The sequence below is a fragment of the Cuculus canorus genome, chromosome 2, assembly GCF_017976375.1.
Source record: "Cuculus canorus isolate bCucCan1 chromosome 2, bCucCan1.pri, whole genome shotgun sequence".
Classification (NCBI taxonomy): Eukaryota; Metazoa; Chordata; class Aves; order Cuculiformes; family Cuculidae; genus Cuculus; species Cuculus canorus.
In genome coordinates, this window is record NC_071402.1 from 63,787,664 (window position 1) to 63,815,105 (window position 27,442).

General features: G+C 39.2%; 1 protein-coding gene across 5 annotated transcripts in view; it reads left to right on the plus strand.

Moving 5' to 3' along the window:
• CARMIL1 (capping protein regulator and myosin 1 linker 1) overlaps window positions 1–27,442 on the plus strand; it is a 194,127-nt gene that overhangs the window by 145,584 nt on the left and 21,101 nt on the right. For 3 of the 5 annotated variants that reach the window (XM_054057344.1, XM_054057346.1, XM_054057348.1), the window contains exons 27-32: window positions 2,856–3,031; window positions 5,071–5,158; window positions 8,051–8,200; window positions 19,764–19,781; window positions 23,990–24,056; window positions 24,367–24,563. In XM_054057344.1, the coding sequence (XP_053913319.1) occupies window positions 2,856–3,031; window positions 5,071–5,158; window positions 8,051–8,200; window positions 19,764–19,781; window positions 23,990–24,056; window positions 24,367–24,563 (696 nt within the window). The remainder of the gene's footprint in view (window positions 1–2,855; window positions 3,032–5,070; window positions 5,159–8,050; window positions 8,201–19,763; window positions 19,782–23,989; window positions 24,057–24,366; window positions 24,564–27,442) is intronic. The other 2 variants (XM_054057347.1, XM_054057345.1) reach the window with 1 other exon arrangement.

A 27,442-nucleotide genomic window follows, 5' to 3' on the forward strand; every position in this document is an offset into this window, starting at 1 on the left:
GATGCAAACTCTAACTCTTAAATTGCACGTTCTCAGAATGTTTTGAGTAAAAATTAATTTTGAAATTTTCAGGTAAGCTCTTTAGTCTTTCGCCCTATTTCCCACTGACACCTTCATGCAGCATTTCTTCCCATGATCCATTTTGAAAAACTGTGCTTGGACTGCAATTGCAATTCAACATAGCAAGTCTTTATAACTTTTATGATTGTGATCCATCAGTGACTCTTGTGAGGCTGAGTGTGATTTTTCAAGGTAGACTACACAGTTGTACCGGTGAATAAATGCCATGGGGAAAAAAAATGGATGCGTCAAATTCTCATTATTAGTTTACCTGGCTCAGTTGTCTCTGCCATTGAAGTTCTTCATCCTTCATGTGGATATGGCTGCAGAGGTTTGAAAGGCTCTTCTTTAGTGTTACAGCCCCAGAATCTGCTTGGGGATTGAAGGAAGGACTGTGGAAGGCAGCCTTAAAGTTCCCTTAAGCTTGGGAACCCAGAAACAAGCTCTGTATTAGCTATAATGGTACTTAGTCCTTATACCTGTAAATCAAATGTTATAAAGATCAGACTTCCCTGTACGCTGTGGCTACTTTATGCTTCTGTGTTGTCCTCATGAATCTACACTTAAAAATCAGCCAATTAAGATCTACAAACTGTAAGATGCTGCTGTAAAGCATTAAATTTATTATACAGTAATAGTGGGTTTGTTTCTTACACGGTATGTGCATATGAAAATTGCCAGTTATTGTAAGTCAGTGCAGACCTCTGATAAGGTGGAGTTCAGGCTGAGGTCACTTACCTGCAGTGCAAGATTGAGAAGAAAAAGGAAATCAGTAGAGTTTATAAAGAGTCCGGTTCATTATTTTCATGAAATTTAGAAGCACCTGTGTTAGAGCAAGGCTTACCTAGTGTAGCATTCCAATGAACCATGGTTTTGTTCTTTATTTTTTATTGGTAAGCACCTTTTTTGATTCGGTTATCAAACTTCAGCCTTACTGGAGATGAATTGGCCCATTTCAGTAAACAGGGCTTTGTTGTGTTCCTCTCTTCACCTTCCTTTTTTTTTTAGAAAAAAAACTGCTCAGAAGCTGCATGGCATATGTTGAAAAATCTGACATCTTATAATAGCTGCTGCTTGCCCTACTTGTTTAGAGGATTCAAAGTTGAGGAAAATGAGTCTTGCATGTACAAAGCATGAAGTAAGGAGTGTGTCTTAATTCTCCCTGCCACTTTGGAAGCACCATAGCCCGAGGAGACCTGATGGTCACAGCAGTGCAGTAGGATGACAGCTTCAGCATGCAGAGGAAACTGCTGCCTGAGGGAACTATATCCTTACTGATTTTTTTTTCTAAGCAGCATTTTGTGCTGGGAATGGACATAGAGAGTTTGTTTTCAAATCCAGTGCTGATGAGCCTTGACCTCTTGCGATCTCTGAAAAAAGTTATTTAATGGGAAATTAATTGATGGTTGAAAAGCCTTCTGAAGATGCCTGAAATAGATTTCTTGAGTTGCTGAGACTGGAGATAGAGGTGGATATAGGAGAGAATTTGAACAAAGAACAATTTCTAGTCTTGTCAGAAAATACTGCTTTGTGTACATAAATAAATCTGTTTTGCTGTATGCAGGATACATATCAACATATAGATAAACCAGTATGAATTTAAAATTTAGTTTTCCCAATGACCACCTGATTTATACATTCTGTGGTCTTATCTAACGTTTTTGGATATGAAAATTGAAAGCAATTTGAAGAAAGATGTTTCAGTGGGCATTAGTAGTGTTTCCCTGTCTCATCCTGATCCCTACGTATGTACATTAAAGCTGTCGTGCACATTTCATGACACAAGTTCATACATGTAAAAGACTGTGAGCCCTCCTCACCTGCACCTATAATGAGGGCTCTTTAGCCTTCTAGTCAGATTTGGGGTTTGGAAAAGAAGCCAATAGGTGATAAAATGGAATTTAAACCAGAATTGCCTTTTCTCACAGGCATAGATAGGAGATAAAACTAATGCAATTAAAAGGGGATTCATAACATAACTTTGCATCATTGAGGCATATATAAAAGATTTTTCTAAGAGAAAGTCTAAGAAGGAAGAAGGTGACTGTACGATCGGCATGAGATACTTTATTTTATGAGAAGAAAGTTGAGGCATCAAGGAGTTATACAGTCCTCTTTCTGGAGTGTGTATGGTTTTCTTCTGTTCTGGTTTTGAGTTTTGATAAAACATTAAAAAAGAATAAAAACTGTTCACTGCACCTAACGTTCACTGTGGATTTCCATGTATGTAAATGAGATCCATATATTAAAGGTTTCTATGCTCACTGCAAATCATACTTGTAGCTACTGCCTAGTATTTGGTTAGTATATTCCAGCCCTGTACAGCACTTCAAGTTCTCCTGAGTCTCCTTTCTTTATATACTGGTGTCACTTATGAACTGACTGGTCTGGAGCATTGATGAAAATTGCAGCTTCAGGCCACAGTTTAGTGAAGGCAGTCGCAGTCAAGCGTCCACTGCTTTTGCAGCACACAGAGACTGCAGTAGTTGGGTGTACAAGAGAAGTTAATTTATTGTCCTGACTGTTAAACACACAGTGAGGTAAATGTTTTTTATTACAAAAGGCAAACAAGTACAGTTGTACTCATTTTCAAACTATGTATGTTGCTGCTCCTTAGCTTTATTTTGTAAGATACCTTTTATATGACAGCTGAATTGCAAAATGGATTGGAAATTAGGAAAAAAAAAGCATTACAATTGCATGTCTAAAAGTGCTGTGCACCAGAATAACGCTGTGATCATCCAGCTAATGAAAATCTTAGTACCTGATGTTAGTTTTTGCTTACTGTGCTGCAGACACTCCTTGAATCTATGGTGGATGCAGTGGAAAATCTTTGCCCAAATGTAATGAAGAAAGCTGGCATCCGTGAAGACCTGATTGAGGCTAGCACTGAGAAGATTTCCATCCCACGCACTTTTGTGAAAAATGTGCTCTTGGAGCAATCTGGAATTGATATCCTCAATAAAATTAGGTACTTTAAAGGAGTAATCTAACAAAAATGGTTACAGAATTTGGGATTTTGGATTGTGTGTATGTATGTTTGCATTGTAGAAGATTTTTTAAATGCCTTTGTGACTCACAAGAAACCATATTAAGGGCTTCAAAGAGCAGGAAATTGTCCTACAGGTCTGGTGAGCTGAATTCAGGAGATACAAATATTTGGAATCTCCAGGGATCTTAGCTTGATCATTAATGCATGTGCTTCTGTTTTATTTAGTAAGAGTTTTGGTTTATGGTACACAAATAACATTTTCACAATGGATATATTTTTTTAACTTGTGTTCTCAGGTGACACTGAATTACTGTAATAGAAGAAAATTGCACTTATTTTGCTCTGAGTGTTAACAGTGCTTTTTTTGATGCAGAATTTAGTCTCGTCCTGTAGCTGCAGCAATCACTTCAAAACTTTTTATTTGTATGGAAGCTGCGCACAGCAGAGAGACGTCTTCAGAAATGGAAACTTGGATATTCAAACCACAAACATGGAGCAGAGACAGTTGTCCTAAACAACCCTTAGTTTGCCCTTGAAAAAAAAGGGGAAAAAAAGGCTTTTTCCTGACCTCTTACTGCATCGTTTTTTCATACTAAATATGTACCACAGAATACTTACACAGTATAATGTGGTCGACCTGTATTTAAACCTTGGCAGTTGCCATTACTTGGCTAAGGAATCCTTTCTGCTTGATGGAAAAGCATGTCATTTTACATTGCAAAGCTATTAGCTTTGCAGAAGAAGAAAACAGTAAGACTTATAAATGAGTTTTGCAGAGTGCAGCAAAATTGGCAGGAAAAAAGTGTTAAAGACTTTATCTATGCCTTCAGTATGTTTAAAATAGTCTTTACTTCATTCCTATCAAACAAATCTTGACCCTGAACCAGTGATAGTACCCCTTCCACCTGTAGAAGCTGCATCTGTCAGTGGGGTGGGGTGCCACAGTATCACCCTTCCTGCCTTATATTATTGGAAATGAATGTGTAAGTAACTGAGGGAAATCCCTTCACTCTCATTCCCCTCCCACCGTGGCTTGGCCACCATTCTACCTCCTTGTGAATTGCATTGCGTTTCCAAGGAGTTTCTTACCTTACCTTCCCCCCCCCCCCCCAGGCTTTGTACAGTATTAGTACAAACACCTGATAGAAATAGCTTTGATAATCAGTGCAACTCAGTCTACATATAAAATCCTTAAACAAAATCATGGTATTGGCTGGCAAGTGCTGCTTTGGAGCAGTTGTCCTTGAAACTGTGCAGGCAGGAGAGACAGAGCTTTGGGCTGCAGCACAGGCATATGTGCCTGTCAGATGTAAATCAGATGCCCTCCACAGCCAGAGTCTTTCGTGCTGTGGCCAAAGATGGAACACCAAGGGAGCAATTCAAGGTACAAATTTCCTTCACAGGAAATTACCAGTGAAAGCTCAATTCAGCACACAGGTTGTGTTAGTGTTCCATGTATGTCTTTGTAAATGGGAATGGCTGACATGAATTTCTTAAAACAGAAAGTGGTTGCCTAGAGCGAAAAGAGAAGGCAAAGTTGTGATGGCAAAGACTGGAGAACCAGCATTGTCCAGTTGTCCTTCAGCTGGCAGATGAACACAAAAAGGAATTGAGGAAATAAATGGGTTGTAGTTGTTCAGTGTAGTAGTGTTAAACAGGCAGCGCTGTCCTAATCCCATTCATCTGATATTTGTGTTTCTCTGATTTCTGTGTTGGAGTGTTCTGTACTGAGTTTCACATGTGTTTTTTATTCGGCTCTCTTACCCAGACGTTTTCATTTCAGCTCATAGAAAAATGTTAGAAGCAGGTTAAATACGGTACAGAGGCTCTTGTGTTTATTGTGTGATTCATGAGTTTATTTCTGAAACCTGCAGTCATGTATCCTGACATCCTCTAAGGTTTTGCTTCAAATAGAGTGACAGCACCGTGGATAATCATCGCAGTGTTGAACGTCTAATAAGGACAAAAATCTCCTGCGTGAATTAAAAATCTCTGTCTCATTTTTAATCTTCACACAGTGAAGTAAAGCTGACAGTGGCTTCTTTCCTGTCTGACCGAGTTGTAGATGAAATCCTGGATGCACTTTCCCATTGCCATCACAAACTGGTGAGTACTTGCGTGGTTGATATCTGAATGTGCCGGGTATTTTAACACCATTTACATTCATAATTTAGAATCATAGAATGGTTTGGGTTAGAAGGGACCTTAAAGATCGTCTAATTCCAGCTCTCCTGCCATGTTCAGTTTCTCCTTACCAAAGCTGTGTTTTGAAATTGGTCTTGCTTTCAATGGCAACACTGACATCATTTGAGATACGATCATGAGACTGATGCCTGTTTGTGTTAAGGAAGAAGCTGCATTATGTATTTGTCCTATTATCTTTCGTACTGTTGTCAGATCTAAAACTTAAAATGCCATCAGCATGCCGCATTGAGTCATTATTTAAGAACAGTGCCAGTACTTATCCTCGTGACATGGTAAGGGTCGGCTGCTCATGAAATGAGAGGTAAAATTTCATTCTTTAGAGGAGGGACTGATGAGTTCTTGTTCCCTGAATGAATGCATTTTGAGGCTACCTCAGAAACGTAGGTATCAAGTTTGAAGAGAAAGGAGTAGAAATGTAAGAAAGGAAACAGTTATTTGAAGGTGCTGAGCTGAGAGGAAGCAGGGTTATTTTTTATAAAGATATTTGCTTCATCAAGAGTAGAAGAAATAAACAACTGTGTATCCACAGAAAAACATTTTTATTTCTAATGCAATGGGCCTCTCTAATGAGAATGTAGTACTGTTGGTTTTGGTTTTTTTTTAAAGAAGCCAGTGGGTGTTCATTCTCCTGATTGAAATTGCTCTCGATTTCTAATTGAAATTTCTCTGGCTTCAGCTTGCAGTTGTGAATTTTTTAAGATGCTTTTCCCCGGAAGATAATGGAATCATATATGTTTGTCTTTATTTTCTCTCTATGAAAGTCCATATACACAGGAAACAAATCACTCTTCACTCTCCTTTTTTTTCCCTCTTTTAAAAAAAAAAATAAAAATTAAAAGACTGGCTTATTTGAGGGTGTGTCTTCATGATGAAGTGCAGCTTTGTGTAAAGACACAACCACTGGTCTCAGGAGCTATGCAGCGGTGTCAGCCCAATGTGTGAGTGGCCACATTATTTAGCTCCAGCTGGTCCTGGAGCAGGCTCAGCTGGCATTAGCAGTGGGCTGTCTCTGTCTAGTACTGTTGCACAATTTGGACATGCCCTGACTCTTGCACAGTAAGTCATTTTCTCCAGCCTTTGAATCACTTCAGTAACAATCCTCAGCAATTTCTCCAGCTGTTTTAAAAGCCTCTTTTCAAATTATGGTCCCCAGAACAAGATAGATTATTCCCGTGTTTTAACCAGCACCGTATATTGGAGTGAAATAGGTTTTCTCCTGATATTCTTTACTTCTTGCATTTACGTGCACAAGGAGGTAAGAATTGCTTTTGTCAGAGGTTCAGTGGTAGCTCATTTTCAGGACTGGGGTTGCTAGATCTGCCTCACTGTAATGGCTTCTCGATGTTTGACACTTGCTTCTTTTCAGGATTGTGTCCATAGTTAATGACCAGTGCTCTTAGTTCCTGTGGAATTATTGTCTGAGTTAATTTCCATTTTGGTCTGCATTAGTAACATGTCCCTCACTGTTTATTTCTCAGGAGTTTTTATTAAAAAAGCTGATAGAGGAAATCCTGTCTGATTTGTCAGTATTAATTTTCAACTGACAGCTCTAGTATGAGAGCTGGCAGGTAGCTCTTAAAACAGCAAAAACTAAATGTACTGATACAGTTCTGTGCCAGGTTCTTAAATTGGAGTGTCACGTACTACTAATTCAGCCACCTACAAATGTCTGTGTATGTTGTACAATAGCGTTTGAGGCAAATTTGAAAAATAAACCTTGTTCAGCAAGACCTGTGTTTGCCTAATGTGGTGATAATTAGGAATAATTATTATTCTACCTATTTAATGTGATTAAAGATACATCCATAAGAGCTCTCTTGTTTTTTTCCCGAGTAGACACTAGACTAAGTAAGATATAATTGACTCCGGTCATCTGTTTACCCTTTTTGATGGTTAACAAAACCACAATCAACTGGTTGTCTGGAGTCGTGCTGATATTAAGCGATAGACTACAGCTCTCTCTATCTGCCTCTTTGAAAGTTTCTGTGACTAACTGATTTGGACCAGCTGATCTTCAAATATTTGCTCTTAATAGATATTATTTAATATTGTCTTTAGTTAATCAACAGAACTAGAAAATATTTCCTCATTTTCCTGACAATATGAGCCCAACCCAGGGTGGCCTATATAACATTCGCTCTGTTCTTAGTAACAGGTTTTGCCATGCAGGTTTGAAAATGGATATTATTATTGTTAAGAGTTTTTGCTCTCTGATACTTGAAAAAAAAATGTATCTTATCCCATAGATCTACCAATGATCATCTTTTTTCTCTTTGTTGTAACCCCTACCTAATTCATCATTGAAACCCAACAGAGGTATTTAACAAAGCTGTCCTGGTTTTGGAATAGAGAGTGATAACATTTTGGTTGTCTAATAAATATGAGAATTATACTAGCTGAAATTGTACAAGTCTTTGTGTTATTTAATTTTAAGAACATGGTCTAGGACAAAGCTTCTCTTCCGCCCCTTTATTTTCTTCATAATAGACAGGACAAATGCCGCAGAGCCCCCACAATATTGTTATAAGTCAGAGTAGGATAGCTTTTTATCTGACCTTTTTACTTTTCTTTTTTTCCTGTTGGACTTTCTCCATCCCTGCTTAGAATATGTGGTGGAGTTTGGATAGGTGTCTGTCAAAAAAAAAAAGAGAAAACCAAAACAAATTGTGTTCTTTGCTTTTGTAATTTATCTTCTAGCGTCTGTAATCACTTAAGTTCTGTAAGCTTTCTGACTGGGTTTAGTTTACCTTTTTTAATAGTTTGATGTATTCCTGTCTTTTTCCTTGCCACCAGGCTGACCATTTGACCAGACGCGGCAAACCACTTCCACAACAAGAATCTCTGGAAATTGAGTTAGCTGAAGAAAAACCAACTAAACGCTCTGTCATCACAGTAGAGGAGTTGACAGAGATAGAACGTTTGGAGGATCTGGACACTTGTATGGTAAGACACATTTCTCAGCGCATTTGATTAAGCACGCAAATAATGGGAAGAAAAATGTTTTCCAGAATGTCATTGGCAAATTCGTAGTATCAGGAAACTGAAATTACAAATTGGTTTCTAGAGAAAACTAAATGTTAGCTTGCGAACATTTTGTCTGAGTTGCATATTGCTGTTCAGCAAAGGAGAAGATTTTCCCTTTTCTTTGCTTCTCCTTTCCTGCTGCCTATTCAAGGGCATTCCTCCCGCATACATTGCTACAATCAAGCTAATATAGTAAACGTCTCTTCCACTGACCACTGCTATCCTTTGACAATGTACTGCTCACTGCCTTTGTTCCACTTGGCATGGATTCCTCTGAACCATGACTAAAAATGCTTCTGCCTGAAAGTTGTACTATTGACTACGAACGGAAGTTGATTTTTTTTTTTGAGTTGAGCAAAAATGCTGAACATAAGTTTCTGAACAGCCTTATGAAATCCGTGTGATTTTTTTATTATAAAGATGGGTCCGTGCCCTATCATAGTTCCTTACAAGATGTAGTTCTAGCTGTTTGCAACCTCAATTTCTCTTCCACCTAGCTCAGCCTGTTGATGAACTCTAATGTGGACTGGAACTTCAGGGAGCACTTCTCTCTTACAACTGAGTCAAATGGTCACTGCTGCAGGGGATGGGCTTTCCTCTCTGCCCTACTACCTGACTCCTTGGCCACGTGCTTTCACAGGAAACTAAACTGGCAGAAAAATTGATTGCATCTTTTTGTAGAAGGAGTTCTGTTGATTCAGCTATAAAACAAAAGCATACTTTCATTCGAAAAAAAAAAAATCAATTCTCTCTCCCTTCCGAGTCTCCTTCTTCACCAAGATATGATTTGATGCAATATTTGTCTGAACATCACAAATCCCTGTGAAGCATGTGGTTTTGATGATATCATCTGACTCATCACTGGTACTAGTAAGTTCCTGAAGCTTTCTGTAGCCAAGATTCAGTAATCATTTTGAGACCTAAATCCTCCGGGAAAGAAGCATTCCATTAAAATATGTGGCTTCTGAACCCTGTACCTTTAAGTTAGCTTTCACGTGCTGGCTTCGTGTTTAGAAAAATAAGCTAAGTGCTTATTTTGACACATCCCACTCTCCCTTTAAATTTATTCTTGTAGTCTGTTAAGAATAATAACACTAGAAATTTTAAAAATAGCTCCTGTTTTTATCTCATATCACCATGGTTATATGAAAGGATCATATTGCTGTGCTTTTATCTTCATTTTGGCCATATTAAAATGGTGGAAACGTGATGCTGCTCATACTCTTCAAAAGATGCGTTAGATGCTAACCGCACTTCAGAAGTGTTTATATCTCTCTTCATTCTCTTCATTCACCTTCATCTGCAGAGAGATTCAAATACCTCTGTCACCCAGATTGTCATGAGTATCTAATTTTTTAAGAGAATGAAGCATCAAATAAAAACAATCCAGTAATCTTAGTGCTAAAGGATCCACTTATTAAAAACTGTAATCCATTTCTAAGAGCTGCTTTTTGCATCCAGGGTGCAAGTGATATTGGTTGTTGTTGTAAAAATATATAGATAGGTAGCCCCAAGAGGCTGTGTAATACAGGGAATTTTACTGGGCTGGTTTTCTTACTGATTTTTTTGCAAGCAAAAGCATTAAGGATGGATTTTGCGCGTCTTCTGGGTGGAGTTAGTAACTTCAAAGATAGCATTTGCTTGTGGTATATTTTAGCTATGGGAAAATCCTATGGATTACTGATATTATCTTGGAAAAATTAACCTGATTTGTGGCAGCTTTTAAGTATTGTGCAGATGTTTGCATGGAAATGAGGAACCTTCTGAGACAGGCATGAGTGAATGCTTTGTGAGCTGGTCAGTGCAGGAAATGGATACGTTGCTGAAAGATTTTACTGGAAAGAGAAGCTTATGGTTTTATGCGCTATTAATAAGAACCTAATTTCCTTTGATTATTTTTAATCTTAGATGAGAAATAGCTTTTTTAAGTCCGCCTTCCAAAATGGCATTAGTCCAGGACATTGCCTTGTTTGGCCATTGGTAATTCCTAAGCATTGCAAAGTGTGACAATAAAACAGATTTTACCCTTCTGAGTAAATGATGCACCTGGCTGTGTATTCTGCAAGCCCAAAACCTTGAATGGCAGCTTGGTGTTGTGTGTGTTCAAAAGCCTAATCTTCTACTGCCAAAAGAATATGGAATGTGGGATGAGGATGATGAAGTTGCTGGGATGCCAGGAAAAACTCACTTATTATAAGCCCTGTCTATCAGTTTGCTCAAGCTAGACATCAAAATGTCTGAAGAAGAAGAGATTTTGGTCTTATAGAAAAGGCACTGAGCTTGGACCACTCTTTTGGAGGAGATGGCTATTTTTCATGTGCAAAACTGGATTCATTTTGCAAACCCGTTATCTTCAGCAAGCCTGTTCTCTTCTTTCTTGTTTCCTTTGTCCAGCCTATTGAGGATCATAACTGAGGTAGATGTCTTTATAATAAAATGCTTATGAGCTGTTTGTTTATAAAACATGGACTGGCAGCAGAGGAATCTAAAACCCCCGTTGCTGGTGACAGGGTGAACAAAGAAGCACTGGTGTTTCACAGCCTGCCTACCTATTCTCGGGCGAGGTGCTGAGTGGCTGTGGCTGGGAGGATTTCTCTGCCACAGTAGAGGTTTGTCATCCATCCACAGACAAGACAGAATGAAATATCGCAAGTGGGCCTATGAAATGCACCACTGAAAAATAGACTTTTCAGTTTTATTTCTAGTATTTTTTTGTTGTGAGAATTTGGACTTATCTAAGTACAAAACTGCGCAGTTAAAGCTTATTAGCTTAAACTTAGGATATGATTCTCATCCGGCCTTTAACAGTGGCCTGAGAGACCATAATATGAAAGATCTGTCAATCCTACCAGAATTTGCTAGTCTGTTAAATGAGTTCGGAAGAGCACCGGGAGTGATTGAGTGGTCCAGCGTAGAACGCAATAGCTTGAACATTACGGACCTGAGAGTTTCTGATCTCCCTGAGCTGCAGTACACTAAATTGATGCTTCCCTAATCTACAGCTGGTTTAGTTGTCTATGGTTAGTTAGAGCTGCATTGATGCTAATAAATCATTAGAAAAAAAGTTGCGTGCAAGTAAGGTGGAAAGAAAAATCTTTATGCAAAACATTACTTGCTTTTCTCAGATTAAAGGAAAAGCTGTGGCCTGCTTTTCAGGGCTTAGACTCAGTCATGAATTAACTTCATAAAATAGTGTGGTTTCTCAAAATCTTTGCGTATGTGACAAGAGTGACATGTTTTAAACTAATGCATGTGTTTTAAAACTAACTTAAATCACTTTTTTGCTGAGATTGAATATATTGTATCTTGGTCTGTGTAGGCAGATACTAACTGATTTGAATTTGCATAATGCTTTTACTTGTACTTTATTCTTTCATAACCATTAGTTCTTTGTAGAAGTAAGAAATAGTAAATAGTTTTCAATTCCCCACCTAAAGGTAATGGAGCATCTTTGTTAGATTGTGTTTTAACAGTTATGTTCTAAAGCTTTTCTTCTTTCTTTTAGCTATTTGATTGTTAATTTGGCTTTCAGAATACTAAAATGAGATCACCAGAGCTGAGCCACTATTTAAAGAATAGTTTTGAGAGAAATAGCTGTTTTACTAGAAATCCATGTACTTGTAGATCTTTAAAATATCCATTTCAGCAATATAATTTTATTACTATAGGTAGTAATGAGCATACATCTAGGAAAAGTATTGTTTTCAGAGAAAAGCAGAGGTTATTTGCGTTCTGAAGAGGTATGGTAGGAAATTGAAACATGTAAAGGAATTGTAGGTTGTAATACACAAGTATTATAAATCTTATAAATAAAGCTTATAAATCTGCTTTGAAGCATTTCAGTGTAAGATTGAAATGCTTGGATGGTAAATTATGTATTTGCAAAAATGTTTGTAGCTAATAGAAAAGGACTGTTTATGATGAATATTGAATCTTAGCCTTCTTTCGTGTGTTTCTAATTTTAACCACAGAGATGGTTCTATGACTTTAGTGGAGAAATGTTTAAAAAAAATAATCCCATGAACAATGTATTCATGTTTTAGCCTTTACTGAACAACAGATTTCACCTGTACAGTAGAGAACAAAATTTGCCAAAGTCACAGAAAGCTTCTAGATTGGCATTGTATGTTTTTTTCCTGCAAATGTACTCACTAGCCACTGTCAAAGATATAGCAGATTCGTCCTGTATCCAGGTGAAGTCTTATGAACCAGTGGGTTCTGAATGACAGGGAGTGCGTGGACCTCAGTGTTTTCAGAGAAGAGGGAGAAATGGCACTTACCACACCAGAATTAATTTAAAAAAAAAAGAAAACTCCACCTGAAAGCTTTTCTCTCCCTCACCAAATTAAATTAGAATTAAAACAACAGAAACCCCTTTGGTTCCTTGCAGCGGAGGAAGGAGAACATCATGGTACAGACTTGTGCACTGATACTGTAGGTAGAGAAATGGAAGGAGTGATTTTCTGGTATGTCCTGCTGTACTGAAACTACTGATTCTTGTTGCTCTCTATTTACCTGCAGGAGGATTGTCTTGGGCATAGACAGTCAGCTTTTTGGATGAAAGACTAAACACCTACTGCAATAAAACCCCAGTTCCTTTTAGACTCTGTATGTTCTGCTGTGCTATAAATAAAGCTCTAGCTCTGTGGCAGGCTTAATCCAGCAAAAATCATTGTTCTTGCTGAAAAGAGCATTTCCACTTTCCCCTGTATGGAGTTCACTCTTTCCTACCCACACCTTAACACTTGTACTGGTATTCACACAGCCTCCCTACAAACTGGGTGTGAGAATTGATTCAGCTGAAAATTAAGCTTTTTATGGAGGATTTCTTTCCCAGGTTAGCTTACAGACTGACTAGTCTCTGGCTGAGCTCACAAAGCAAATCCTGAGTGGTAGGAAGAAGCAGACAGGGATGAGGGCAAAGGCAGCAGCCTGGATGAATGCTGGATTAAATTCATTGTGACACTTGAGTTTCTCTCTTGTATGCATTAGCAGAAATAGGCCTTTGATGTGTAGTAAATACAGCACTCTGTGGGAAGCTAAGAATTGGCACTATGGTATGTGAGAGTATTCTTGGCTTCTGAAAAGGCTCCATCACAGGCATGTGAGCAAATCTGTTTCAGTGGGAGTCTAGTAAAATATCTGACTCACCCTGAACTAGGGCAGTTTATAAAAACATCACTGGGGGGCACAGCACATTGCCAGCACGCTCCCTAAGCCCATCTCTGCATGTGCAGTGCTGTGGCTGAGAAAGCAAGAGACAGAGGGAGCTGGTGTGATTAATATTGCAGAACCTGTGAATGTCTTCCTTATTTGCAAGTTGTGTGTCTTATATGTTGGCCTCACCATTAGTATTGTGATTACAGTAATTTTAATTGTGAATATTTGTTGCACATCTTTTCATGGGTTCCTTATATGTAGTTTTGCAGCAACCTCATTGCCCTTAGAGGTCCTTATCTATGGTTATTCAATACCTGTTACATGTATAGACTATAGTCCCTTTCACGCTTAAAACGGGTTGCATGTTCCCAGCTGAAACAGTTGAAAAGAAACCTGACTTTCAATATCTCTTTCTTGGTGTCTGAGTGGAAGGAGGTGATGGATAGTTGATATGTATTATGTTTTTCTCAAACCAGCTGAGATTTCTTTAACTTCAAAGCTGTTTCTCATAATTTAGAATACATTAGTGGTACAATACGAATTAAATGAAGAATGTGATAAACTGCTTCTAGTACAGCACTGCATGCTTGTTTCAGACTACTTTTTTTTTTTTTTCTTAAATTGAAGACTCTTTTCTGCTTAGGTTAAAATGAGGATTTTGAAGTGCAGCTGCTGGATATTCTATTTGCATGGTGGCAGTTTTGAATCAAGAGCTGGTCTTCCCATAATATTGATACTTTGTTTTGCCTTAGTAGATGCAGATTTGTATTGGGGGTGAAGGAGAGGGTGTGTAGTTACATCCTTTGTGGCAGCAGTTGTCTTGCTGATATTGAATTGCCATCATTTTATTTCACCTGGAATGAGAGTTCAGTAACTGAGCACTCACTGAAACACTGATCTTGAGAGTTTAACCTACCTGCTGTGGTTTTAAGAGGAGTTTGCTACTAAGAAGTTAGTCTGTGGCAGACGGAAAGGTCTTGAACGTGTAGCTATGTAGTCTATAGGTGATGCCAACCCTGACTGCTCTATCCCACCATTGACCACTCTGCTGGCAAGAATTTGAATGCATAGTTGGTGGGCAGAGTCATCCCAGCAATCACTCGACAGCTATTGCAGGCTGTAGCCTGCTAATGGACACCCATTCACCACTCGATGAGAGATGGGGCTATCCCTGCCTGGGTTCATTTGCCCTGCCAGCCAGCACTCATCCATACAGCCAGCAGCAGGGATCAGCCAAACGCTTACTTATCTACTACAGGTAAAGTTAATAGGTTATGAGGACAAAAGCCCCTTTGTACAGGCTGGATCGGGGGCGTGTGTCATCCCTTTTGCCAGCAGAGCTGTGGAGTCAGTTGATGTTCAGCACAAATAGATGTGGAATTCATCTTTCCACAGCCTCTTTTTAAAAGAACCTACTCGTTATTTCCCAGATTAGCAAGAGCTACTTTAGGGGGAGTTCTTGCCAAAATCTAGACTCTGTAACCTTTGGCAGAGAGACAACAGCAAACAGCATGAGAATAACCTCTAATAGTGCTGTTTCTGTAACACACGTCTGTCTGCAGCCATAATACTTCTTGAGTCAATTAATAGTTGGCAAGTTGACATTCTCAACTGGTTGACAAATTTTCTTTATAGGTTTCTTGGTCCTTTCTGCTGCCTTTTTGATTCTTCCAGCATCTCACATAAATACCTTGGCACAATTTACTAATCTGTGATGCACGGGGGGAGTCTTGTTTACTCTGAAATCTGGAGGGCCTACTGAAAATAGCACATGCACGAGTCTGTCTCATAAGTGCTTCATGGTTTTCACTTCACCCAGAAGAAATGGAGCCTTGCGATTTTTTGCTCTGCAAAATTCATACCTCATATTGTAGAGATAAAGAACAGTTGCTCACAGGAAGAGGAAGACTGTGTTAGGGCAGGTGGTTTAAGGGTAATGGTAGATTTTGCTGTATTTTCTCAAAGAAAAGGAGGTTAGGGTAAGCTAGGTTACTGGAATAGGAACTCTTAAGTAAATAAATAAATAAATAAACAATCAAAAGTACATAGTGCCAAAGGCTAGAAGACGGTTTTTGAGTCATCTAATCTCATCCCTGCTATCACTGGCAACTGCATCACACAACCTTTCAGAAATCTATCAGGAATCTTTTCAATACATCTCCCTCTCAGACTACAGGAAATCTTAAGACTTAGTAGTTGGGCTTTGCCTGGATAGCTACTTTTTTTTTTTGGTAGCCGTTCACTTCAGGTTGTCAAAAAGAAGGAAAAATGCAGAAGTTGTGTTGCTTCACAGTCCTGGGAAGCTGTAGGGCAGCAGACACAGTGGTTCCCATTCATAAAATCATAGAAAGGTTTGGGTTGGAAGGGACCTTTTAAAGATAAGCTAGTCTAACCCCCCTGCCATGGGCAGAGGCATCTTTCATTAGATCAAGTTGCTCAAAGCCCCATCCCACCTGACTTTGAACACTTCTAGTCAGAAGTACCTTACCTCAATCTTGCTTTAGCCCAGGGAACTGTTAGATATGGTGACTGTCTTTAAAGAATTGTCTAAGAATATCTTAGACAGCTATCCACCTGTCCTTATTTGCTGTGTTAAAGGGCTTTTTGTCTTCCTGTATAGAATTTAGGTAATGAACAAGTAATTTTCGCATCAGCATTTGCCAGGTAAAGGTAACAAAGAGCAACAAGCAAGCAGGTTGTGGTGGCCTGAAGAGAGAGTTAGTGCCATCTGACCTGGAGCAGCTCTCCGTTGTCCGCTTCATTTTTAACTAAAATAAATCAGTGGAACCATCCTCTTTGTTCATCGTAAAGCCCACCTGCTGTGAAAGATGCTGCTAACTTCTTCATAAGCGAGTAGAAAACAGAACTGAAGATATGGAGAATTGCTTTTTCTCTTGCAGGTCATAGTTACAGGCAGAGTTCCTTGCAGGGTACTCATTCCCTAAATATATCCAAAGCTTTGGATATTTACATGCAGGAATATTTATTAGCAGAAATTTAACATGACTTGAAAGATTTAAGGTCAGAAATATTAATTAAAAGAATATATTGAAATACTTGGTGAAATATCTGAGTGGACATGAGTCATAGCTCAGCAAGTGGAAAAGGTTTCTTGCTTAGTGAAATGAAACAAGCTCAGAGGCAGATCTATTCAGCTTGTCTTACTGCAGTGCTACTCTTCTTCTTCCAGAAGGTGTTGCTGTACAAAGTATTTCTAAAGGTCAGGCTGGTTTAGATGAGACTAATTGGACTGATTCTGAACTACAACTTGTTCTCTAGAAATCCAGCTCTTGAGGAAAGTAAGGAAATAAACAAACATGCTCCTGAAATTCACTTATGGATTATTTGTATGCTGTACTTATTTACAATATCTATATGTAGTATTTCCCCATAGAGGATGGAATACTCAAGTGTAAGGTCAGGAATAGATCCTCTGCTGGTGTGAAAATGCATAGCCGCTACATTCAGGATAGCCGTTTCAACAAACAGCCCATTGCAGCTTTGCCTTGGTTTCTAAATGATGTGTTAGTGGATTTGCTCTCTTGTCTCCTGTGAAATATTCCATTAGCTGTCATGGATTTTAGCGTGGCGTTTAACTTTCCAAGGACGATGGCACTCAAGGGGGAGATTCTAGGGACGGTGATTCAGGTTACCATTCTTGCTAGTGTGAAGTTCGTAACTGTATTTGTGCAAGCTGTGCTGAGGGTTTTATTCTGGAAATCATGTTATAAAATCTTCAGTAGCTGGAAGTAAGCAATCTTTGTAGTTTCTAAGGCTTTCTGTACAGGTGGTGAGACCACTCTGTCTCCAAGGATTCATATGCAAAAAAGAAAAGTTGATCAGTTTACTGTTCCGCTTTAGAAAGAATACCTGAAGATATTTTTTTTTTAAAGAGAGAACAGATTTGTGACATCTCTATCAAAGGTAGTTAGGAGACTGGAAGCAGCTTGGGAAATATTGACTGGCTGAAATAACGTCATGGCAGCTTTACAGTGGATTCTTTACAGCAGAAGGAGACAGCAGGACTTGTGATAAAATGCCATGTTTTCTTATGGCTCTTTCTTAAAAAGGCCTACCCCACTAAACTGGAAAATTTTGCACTGGTCTAAAATGTTTTTGAAGGAACCATCACAGTATTTTTTCTGTCAGCTCATTCTCAGTTATTATGATTCCCCAGTCCAATTTCTGGTTTTGTTTGGGTTGAATTTGATTGGAATTTTTCGTTGTGCATTGACGTTTTCTCTTTAGCAATGGCATGTATGCTGTGAAGCAGACTACTTTATTTTGCGTTAAACAAGGGAAGCAACCAAAGGGAAGGGTTGGGTGGCCTCGTGGTCTGTAGTACTTCAGGAGTTTGGAGATTGGCATTAGACTTCTTGCAGAATGCAGCCAGATTCCTTGGTGACTTTGAGCAAGTCCCTTCACCTTTGCTTTGCTTAACGGTGCTTCCTTGCCTAACCTGTTGCCTGCTGTGTGCCTCCTTCTCTCTCCTTACTCCTCACTCACAAGCTGTTTAGCCCCTTTTAACTTTTAAGCTGCTCAGTAGTCACACTCATTTAGGTGAGAACACTAAAATCCGGATGGTAGGAGTTTCCATAAGCCCTTGCTGGATCAGGACTGTAGACTGTAAACTGCCCAAAATCCTAGGACTCCTCCCTGTTATGTTCATATTGCTTTGCACTTTGGTCCTAATGGTGTTTCCAGCTGCTTGTATAATATGAATAACTGTCCTGCCTATGCATTAAATACACGGTACACACTGGAGTACTACCACGAATGCTGTCTGAAAGAGAAACCGTGTTGCAGATTGATTTTTGAAGTGTGCTGGAGATTTATTTTTAAGATGGTTTCAGTTTTCAAGATGTTTCTCAATGAATTCTGCCATCTCTCCAGTGACCTCAGGGCAGCCCCAATGAATGGTAGTATAGAAGAAGGGCAAGAGAAGAGAGACCATGGATTCTGGCAGGGAAATGGAATAAGAGTTGTGTGTGTGCGAATAGCATACAAAAATGAGAGTAACGAGGACATTTTTCTGAATCATTGTTAGCTGAGAACTCCTGTGTAAAACCAGAGAAGGTAGAAGAAAATAAAAGTCAAACAACCCCCCTGAGGACAGTAGGAAAATAAAAAGGAGTTGAGCTGTATTCAAGGGTGCTGCTCTTGCTATTGAAAGACAGCCTATCATGTCTTTGAAACTTTTTAGCTAAAATTAAGCTTCAAAGAATGAACCATGACAAGTGGATCATGATTGCTGAAAATGTCAAAGCATTGAATAACTGACCCCAATAGCCCTTCAACAATTAAATTATGAACTTCCTGCTATGCACAGACTGTTTTTACTGCTGATAATTAAAACACTGGTGCAATATCCATTTAAAAATGCAGCACTTCCTTGCTGAGCAGTTTAATCCTGACCATAACTATTGACTTCTGCGACAAACACTGAGCAAATTTTCACAGAGTTCTTACAGTAGCAGTTCCCATTCAACTTTGAGGCAAAACTGCACTTCTAATAATTGGCATTTTTACTCTAAGTTAAGGAGGAGTGTGATCGGATGGGTCACGTGCTACCCAAGGAAAGGGATATGGCATTGCTTCATTTCATATGATGGCTGTGCTGCTTGTTTGCTTTATTTTTTTTTAATATGTTTCTGAAGGGGAGAGGAAAAATTGTGCTTTATTAATGGAATAATGTTCTTCTAATGTGCCAAGATACTTGAAAGGCCTGCACCTCTAAACCTCCTTATGGGAGGGAAAAGTACTGTTTGTTTGGTTTAGGTTTATTTAAATCTCTGGAGAATCAGCTTGCATCCCTTTTTATTCTATCAAGAGAAGCTTTGTTTTGTTTTCCTTGCTTTCCTGCTTTCCACAACAAACTGCAGATTTTTAATTCAGAAGATTCCTTCAGACTAGGAAACAACAGATTCACTGGGGTTTTTTCTCATTATTAGTGCAAGCAAAATGAAAAAAAAAAAACCAACACAGTACAGTGGGACAGCAGGTGGCAGGTTGGCACCATTACCATGTGCTATATATAGGAAACAAACATCTGAAAAACTGGAGTTGTCCTGGTATAGATAAAACGAGAGATCACGATCTTATCTGGTTATTCTCTGGAAACACCGGGTATATGGCACCTCCAAATGCAAAGGATTTTTACCTCATTCTTGCATGTCCCCTTTCCTGCTAAGACTTCTAAGTGTTTTGGCTTTAATTTTCTTTATTTTGGTGACTTCTGGTTTTGCCTTCTTTCCTGAGAACTGCTATTGCTTTGTCTTCCCCATTCATATTCTTTTTTTCTTTCTTTTTTTGCTGCATGGAGACTCTCTGCTGTACAAGTGTAAGTATTTTTTTAGCTCTGCTCTTTCCAGCCTATTTGTTTACATTTTTGTGGTCCATTTGCCTCTGTGCTGCCTTGTGAGTCTCCTGGGAGACTGTAGCAGCATCCATCTGCACCTACAAATGAAATAGGCAGCGGTTCAGGGATGAGATTGGATTCTACATGGATTTTACAAAAAGATTCAGCTGGCGTAGCATCTGAGTTTAAAGCATTCCCTGGCTTTAAGACCAAACCAAAGCAGAGTGCTAATGTCAGAGGTATGAGCACAAACGTCACTGCTCAGAAAGAAAAATCTATTGATTTGGCTTTGTATTCAAGCGTCATCCAACTTAATAAAAGAATGGCTTAAAAATGGGTATAAACCAGGGCCTTCTTGCCACAGTCTGTGGAAGAGATGCCAGGGCTTATCTCAGTATGGTCAGCTGTGTTCTGTTGATTTAGTTGAATCACCTTAAGCTTTCGACTGCTGTTCTCACCTTTTCGTCCTGTTGCCCTTTCTTGAAGCTAAAGACTCATACATTGTTTTGCAGGAAGGTGGATAGAAGGGAGACTGGTTGGGGAGCTGAATTTCAAGAGGGAGAGTGTTCATTAGTGTGTTTGAAATCTTTTGGAAGGGAAGTGACGGGAAGGTCACTGAGCATCCCTGAATCTAATAAGATTGAATATAAATTACTTTGGAGGAGGAGGAGTAGGAAGAGGAGGAGGAAAGCACATAAGTGAGCATATCCTTCAGCACAGAGTAATTTAAATTATTTGTATAATCAAGGAATGTAGAGTATCTGAGACCCTGTTGCTAAAACCACTTTGTTTTCTAGCATTCAAACCAAAGTGATTTTAGTTGTTGGTTTTGATTCCCAAGACACTAGTGTTCTTCCACAGTTGGTAATATAATTTAAGAAAACTCAAGAGAGCTCAGATGGTTTTGTGATGAAGACAGTCAGAAGGGAGGAATCTGGAAAAGTGATCATGGTGGGAGGTTCTGGGAGCTTAAAGTTAGATCTGGCACATGAGAGTGTCTAAATAAGCCCTCATTTGGGAGCATGGTGAAGATCTGTGGCTTTCATCTTCTGCAGAAGGGTTCCTTTATGGAGCCATCTCTAGAGATCTCAGTGGCAAAGCTGCATGCAGACTTCCACGTGGGCCTCCCAAGACCCAGGCATACAGTTCATCTTTTTGTCTGCTCTACCAGGTAGGGTACAGTGTGCTCACAGAAAAGTAGGCACAACAAAGAAGTTGTTCAGGAGGTGGTCTACTAGAACAGACAGACTCTGGAAGATGTAGAAGAAGTGAAGGAGGAGAAGTGAAGGTTGATATTAATAGCTGTTCCTCTGTAAAGGCCACAGCTGCGACAAAGGTCAAGAGAGGCTTTATTGTGTTTATCTGGCCAGAGGTGGTAGAAAGGCAGAAGGCGTACCTCTGCCAAACCCGAACTGCTTCCATGAACTATGGAAATGGGGCTCAGGCTGAAGAGAAGCAGAGATCTTTCCCTAGGACTTTGGGTATCTCCTCTGATAATGAAATGAGCTCTGCTGCTGTAGCATGCTGCACATTGGCTGAGATATTAAGCTGAGATTAAGTCTAATATTTTGTAAAAAGAGCACACTGGCCTATTTAAATTAATACTTTGACCCATTTTGCTCTGTGTGTGATCTAGAAAGTTCATTTGGCAAGAAGCCTTTCATCTGTGCACTTCCTAAACAGGCTAGAAAACAGAAGGTTTTGAAGTCAAAGTGTACGTATAGTTGTTATTCATGCTGTTAAAGCAAATGGGAAGCATCTATATCCCTCTGCCTTTATCCCCAGCAACCAAGCTGCTGATGGATCATGCCAAGCTTACAGTAAGTTATAGCTGTGAGCCAGAGACTGGCCTGTGGCCATCAGCACAAGTTCTGCAGGTTCATCTCAGGGCATTTCGTTGTCTGGAAAGGAAGGTGAAATCATTCTGTTCCTAGCTGTTAGGAATGTCTTGAAGTATTTGTATCCCTACACAGGAACCTCAAAACTTGACCCAGGCTGTTCTGCATTGGTGCCCTAGGCTGGTGCAGCTCTTGGGTTCCCTGTGTTCAACCAGCAGCATTCCAAACAGTGGCCATGGTTGTGAAGTAACTGAGTGAGTGGAGGTCTCACATCAGCCTTGTTTTCTGTCTTCCTTTCTGATCTTCTTTAGCACATGAGTTGCTGCATTATCGTATGATGTAATTTTCAGTCACACCATCAAAAAAGATGGCAAGCAAACCAAAATGCATGTAAATATACATTAACAAGAGAACTGGACTAGAGCTGGGAATAAAACCAGTGGACTGCTGATACGGACTTCTAATTGCTGTCCCCAAAATGCTGAGCTGCATCGACTCTTCTTTACGTGAGGTGAAGATGCCTTTGGTTGTTTCAGGTTTGGGTGATAGATCGGCAGCTATCAAGGTGTGTGCAGTTCAGAGGCTGCCCAGCTGCCTACACATTGCACTATCCACTGCAATTTTGGCTGGAAAAGTTCAGGTCTTCTCCCACCACTTGCCATCAAATGCAATCTATTTAATTTGTTAGTAAATCTGAAAGTAGTGTCCAACCTTTTGATGCAGTAACACTTTGCCTGCTGGTCAGTTACAGAGTAAGTCTGCTCAGGTGGCAAGCTATTTCCTGGCTGATCTTGAAACTATTGTGTGATTTACTGATGCTTGTCAAATGTTGAAGTGGAAACCTGCAACAGCTGAACGTATCTTATTTTCCCAGCGATGTGTATAGCAATAAAAACACAGCTCTGTTGCCCAGACAGTGCTATCACTGCCTGCTCTGTAGTCTGTAAGTCCTTTTCTGATCTTGAGAAGATGGGTAATAACTTTCCTGTTATGAGAATATGTCATAACTCTGAGCATGTGAATAATCCTCCTGACTTATTTTGGATGGGAGTATAAATTCAGAACATGTACATCTGTGCACTGAACTTTCCATACATAAAAACTAGCAAATGTTTAGCTTTAAACAATTCATGATTTGGCTGAAATGTCAATGCCAACTGTGTCTTTTCCGGCTCATATAAAATTGATTCTAGTGACCTTGATTAACAATTCTGTTAATGAGTTGTGAGCCATAACAGCTTCCTGACTGACACTCCAGATTTGAAGCTAGGCTTCAAGGCTAGGAAGTAAATACAAGTATATGGATGTCATTAAAGCCAGCATGTACAACTCTATCACCAAAGGCGCTATCTTAGCAAAGCTGAGTAATTTTAAGTTAACTCTTTAGAAAACTTGCAGGTCAGCTTTTTGTTTAAAATCTTATGATGCTGAGATAGGTTAAGAGATTCAGAATCAGTGACACATGCATTTCCTGTAGCAAAGCAGTCTTTCTTGCCCTGCAAAATTTCGGAAGAGTTCAGGCAAGAAAATGAGGGCAACTTTCTTTCAATAATAACAAGCTTGGTCTTAAGTCTAGGTATTTGTGCTCTTCAGACAGCATATTCCGTTTTTTTTTTTCTGGGAACATGAAGATGAGAAGAATGATGCAAAACGTTCAGTAACTACTTTGTAGGCCAAGGTAACTTTCCACCTGCTCTCAGTGCATCTAAAGTCTAGGGAAGTCATGTGTTTGCTGAAGACAGTGCTAACACTGACATACTATTTCTGGTTTTTGGAAGGCTGTGTGCACCAAGACTGCATTTCTCTAGCGAAGTTTGGTGTGGTGGTGTCCAGGGACTTAGATAACTGAGTTTTAATCATTCCCAGTAGCATATCACCAGCAAATGAACGGAGGAAGTGTATTTTGTATGAAAAAATAAAAGCCAGAGCAAAGAGGAGACTATCCCCGTTATTGTCATCAACTGTGCAGTACTGTATGCAGTAATTAAGTTTTTTCTGCCTCGTGATCCTAAATACAGAGGTGAGGTTTTAATTTTTCCTTGTTTTATAGTTGGGGATCAGTGAATTAATGCTTGAGCAGTTCGAATCATCATCCTGTGTACACCCTGTGATTTTAATGGGAAGAATAAACTACTTTCCTGGCTCTGTTGAACAAAATGTCAATTTAGGAAAAGGTTTGGATGTTTGAGAAGGAGAGGGAAAAAAACCCATTCCCTCCTGGTGTTAAATCCAATCAGATCTTGAAATGATACATAAGCTCAAAGAAGAGATTTGTTGGATAGAATGGAAAAAATGTTCTTTGTCATTTCTTCTGTCTGTTGAAGTAATTTTTGGGTTTTTTTATGTTAATAGATGACTCCTAAATCAAAAAGGAAAAGCATCCACAGTAGAATGCTCCGGCCGGTATCCAGAGCTTTTGGTGAGTATTTCTTAAAACCTTTTTGCTTCTTTGCTTGCCTGAGATTCTCTTAGGTAGTTCTTGATGGAAGAGCACAGGTGACTCTCCGTGCCTCTGAATTATGTTAGGTACCCACACTGCTTCCTTTGTTTTGTTACTCTGCTGGTGTGTTTGATAGTAAGTGCTCACAGTGCTCTGTCTGCTCATAAACACCTTGTGGCTGAGTTCTCTGAATGTGTTTGTAATTATTTACCACGAAAGAGAGGAATGGCATTGTCTTTTGTTTTAAATAGCATGTTAAGTCTAATTAGAAAGTTTTGATTTCTCTTAGAAATGGAATTTGATCTAGATAAAGCACTGGAAGAAGTACCTATCCATATAGAAGACCCACCGTTTCCTTCCAGCAGGCTGGACAAACGAACTTCTGGATTCATTTCAGAGCTGCCATCAGAAGAAGGGAGAAAACTGGAACACTTCACAAAGTTAAGACCCAAAAGGAATAAAAAACAGCAGCCCAGCCAAGCAGCAGTGAGTCTACATAAAAATATTGCTGGCCGTGTCATCTGTTGATTGCTTTTTGCCATGAGTCGGATCTTGCAATGTAATGAAGACAAAGTTTTAAAACCCATAAGCAACTACTTAATTTTTCTTCTGCTATTCATGTCTTTCAGTATGCAGTTCCTATTATCAGCTTTTTGTCTTGTTTGACACAACCTAAAACCAGGATATGTTTTATCTTTTTTTTATTTGCTTCTGTTTTCCATGGAAGCAGTTTCTGGAGGTACTTGGAGATTTCACAGGAAATGCACAAAATGTCATGAAACTTTTAAATTATATTGCAAGGGTTTGTTAAGTCTTAATCCTTTTTTTCTGCCTGCATTAGTACATGGTAACTTGACATGAATTCTTATTTCTGTCAGCTCTCAGAAGAGCTACTCTGTGATACCCAGCTTCCTGCAGCTCCTTAACTAAAGATGCTGTTTGGGCCAGCAAATCTGCATACTCACAGATCTGCTTTTCATGCTGGAGCCTGCCTTAGAGAAGCAAAACAGAAGAGCACTGTCTGCCGACGAAAGGCATTGGTGTGAACCCAAGTATATGTGTGTGGAGTTCCCACAGTTCCATTTCCTTGGTATACCACATCAATAAAGATTTATTTTTGTGATGGTATGTCCTCAGGGTATGTAAGGGCAGATCAGGAGGAGTTACAGAGCTATCTCATGGCAACAGAACACAGCTGATAGGATAAGTAACCCTTATCAAGGTGCAGCTGTTGCTTCTCTGAGTTATGCTGCCTGGTAATGAATGTCTGTGGCCTCTTCTGCTCCTTGAAGATTGTCAGTCGAGAGGATCCTTGAAAATTTCCCTAATGCTGGGAAAGATCATATCAGGCAGTAGAGTGCTTTTCACAGCGCTTGGAAATGGAGAAGCCTTCAAGCAGAGTGGATATTCAAGCCAACCTTCCATCCCGTAGCACTTTACAGGGAAGAATAGAGGTAGCAGGATGATAGATTGGTCTCTGGGTTGTAGTGAAAACGCATCTGTGTTTTCTTATTCTAATTCCGATTATGTAGAACACACATGTTTTCCCAGTTGCTAAACTTGCCTCTCTTCCAAACTTCCTCGGTGCATCCTGTGCCATCTGCACGGGGTGGAGAGGGAGTGGTGGTGTGGGAGGGCAAGTGCTTTGCGACTGGGCGTGGAACTAGGACATACAGTTTCTTGCTCAACAGAAACAAAAAGCTTCTTGTAGAGGAAAAGTGTTACTTCCCATGATAGTACAATGTTGTGGGAATGCTCATCAATATTGTATTAATTAGGAAATTAGATGTTTGTTTAGTCGCAGAAATTGAAAGGATTTTTTGGATTCGTTTGTCCCCTTCTTGTTTTTATGGACTGTTTAATTCCTTACTAGTTCTGACTTTAGGACAAGACTAAACAAATCTTTGAAAGACTTAAGATGTTTGCTTTGATGCTGCCAAAAATTGAGCAGCCAAATTTTGAAGGCTGGAGTCATGAGTGGTGGACTCTGGCATTGTTTGCAGAATTGATTGCTGCTGGTTTTGCAACTTGGAGAATACGGAAGGCAGTGGTTAGGAAAAGCACTTGAAATGTGAGGCACAAAATCTTGAGCTTTTCTACCGCTTCAAGCAGGTCTGTTTGGTTGTTTGCTGTTCCCATTATTGCCATTTTGTAATTTAAAGAGTCTCAGATGGTCATAGCTGTACTTCTCTGGGTCTACTGGAATATAGATTTGTTCTTTATAAGCTGGAAAATGTAAGTAAAAATTGAGAAAAAAAGGTAGAAACGTAAACTTTTGACTCGGGGTAGGTGGGCAGGCAGAAAAAGATTTATAATGTCAGGATTTTTATTAAAGTGAGCATTCAGAGGGGAAAAAAAAGTGAGATGGAATTAAAAAGAAAATCTCAGCACCACCCACCCCCAAGTAGCTTTGAAGCAATAGGGTGAAACAGTTGTTTATCTTTTAGAATTTGTGAGATCTTAACCTCATCATGTGTGAAGGTGTAGTATGACAAAGAGGTAAATCTCAAATGAATGAAAGAGATTGTGATTCATTTTATTGTGCTTCCAAGCCAATGTTTTTCCTTAATAAAGAAACAGAAAGCTCTGTTAAAAAATTAGGGTTGAAAAAAACAAAAAGGCAAATGAAAACCAGCATTGGTATTAAGAGCATAAAACGTGAAATAAGCCAGTGTTCGGTCATTTACGCTTATGTTACAGACTGAAAGTCATTACAGTAAACATCTGTAGAATATCCTGTGCCTTGAGGACCTTAGTAGGCACTCAACATTTGTGTACATTGTTAGTACATTTTTAGGAACTTGCTGCTTTTGCAGATGCAAAATTATTTCTTTTGTGAGGCAAATCTTCTCATTTACTGAATTTTATTGGATCCTTGCATTACTTCCCCTTCAGGAAGTACTCTTGCCTTTCATACTTACATGTTTGTTCCTACTGTCTGAAGGGCTCCGCTATCAATATTAAATAATTTGTTTCTCATTTCTATTGCAATGCATCAGCCACTTTTGGTTGACACCTTTCAGTTGAAATGTCAGTGCCAGTTGGTTTTTTTCAGTGAAATATTTGCTCTGAGATAACCGGCACTGGTGTGACCAACCCAGATGTCAGTATATGCATTGCTGCCTAGTGTCAGATGTTCCAGCTAAAGAAGTTGTCTGCTGAAAATCCTGGAAGTGGCAGAGTTGGAAGTCTGAGAAGACTTTGTACTTCTTAGAATGAAACTGTTTTTATAGAAGATACACAGTTTGGCAACAAAATAGTTCTAACCAGATGGACTCTTTTCAGATCATTATTACATTACTGCAGCAGATATCAATAAAATATTAACTATTATCTTTCATTACAAAGTAAATACGAAGCTTCTA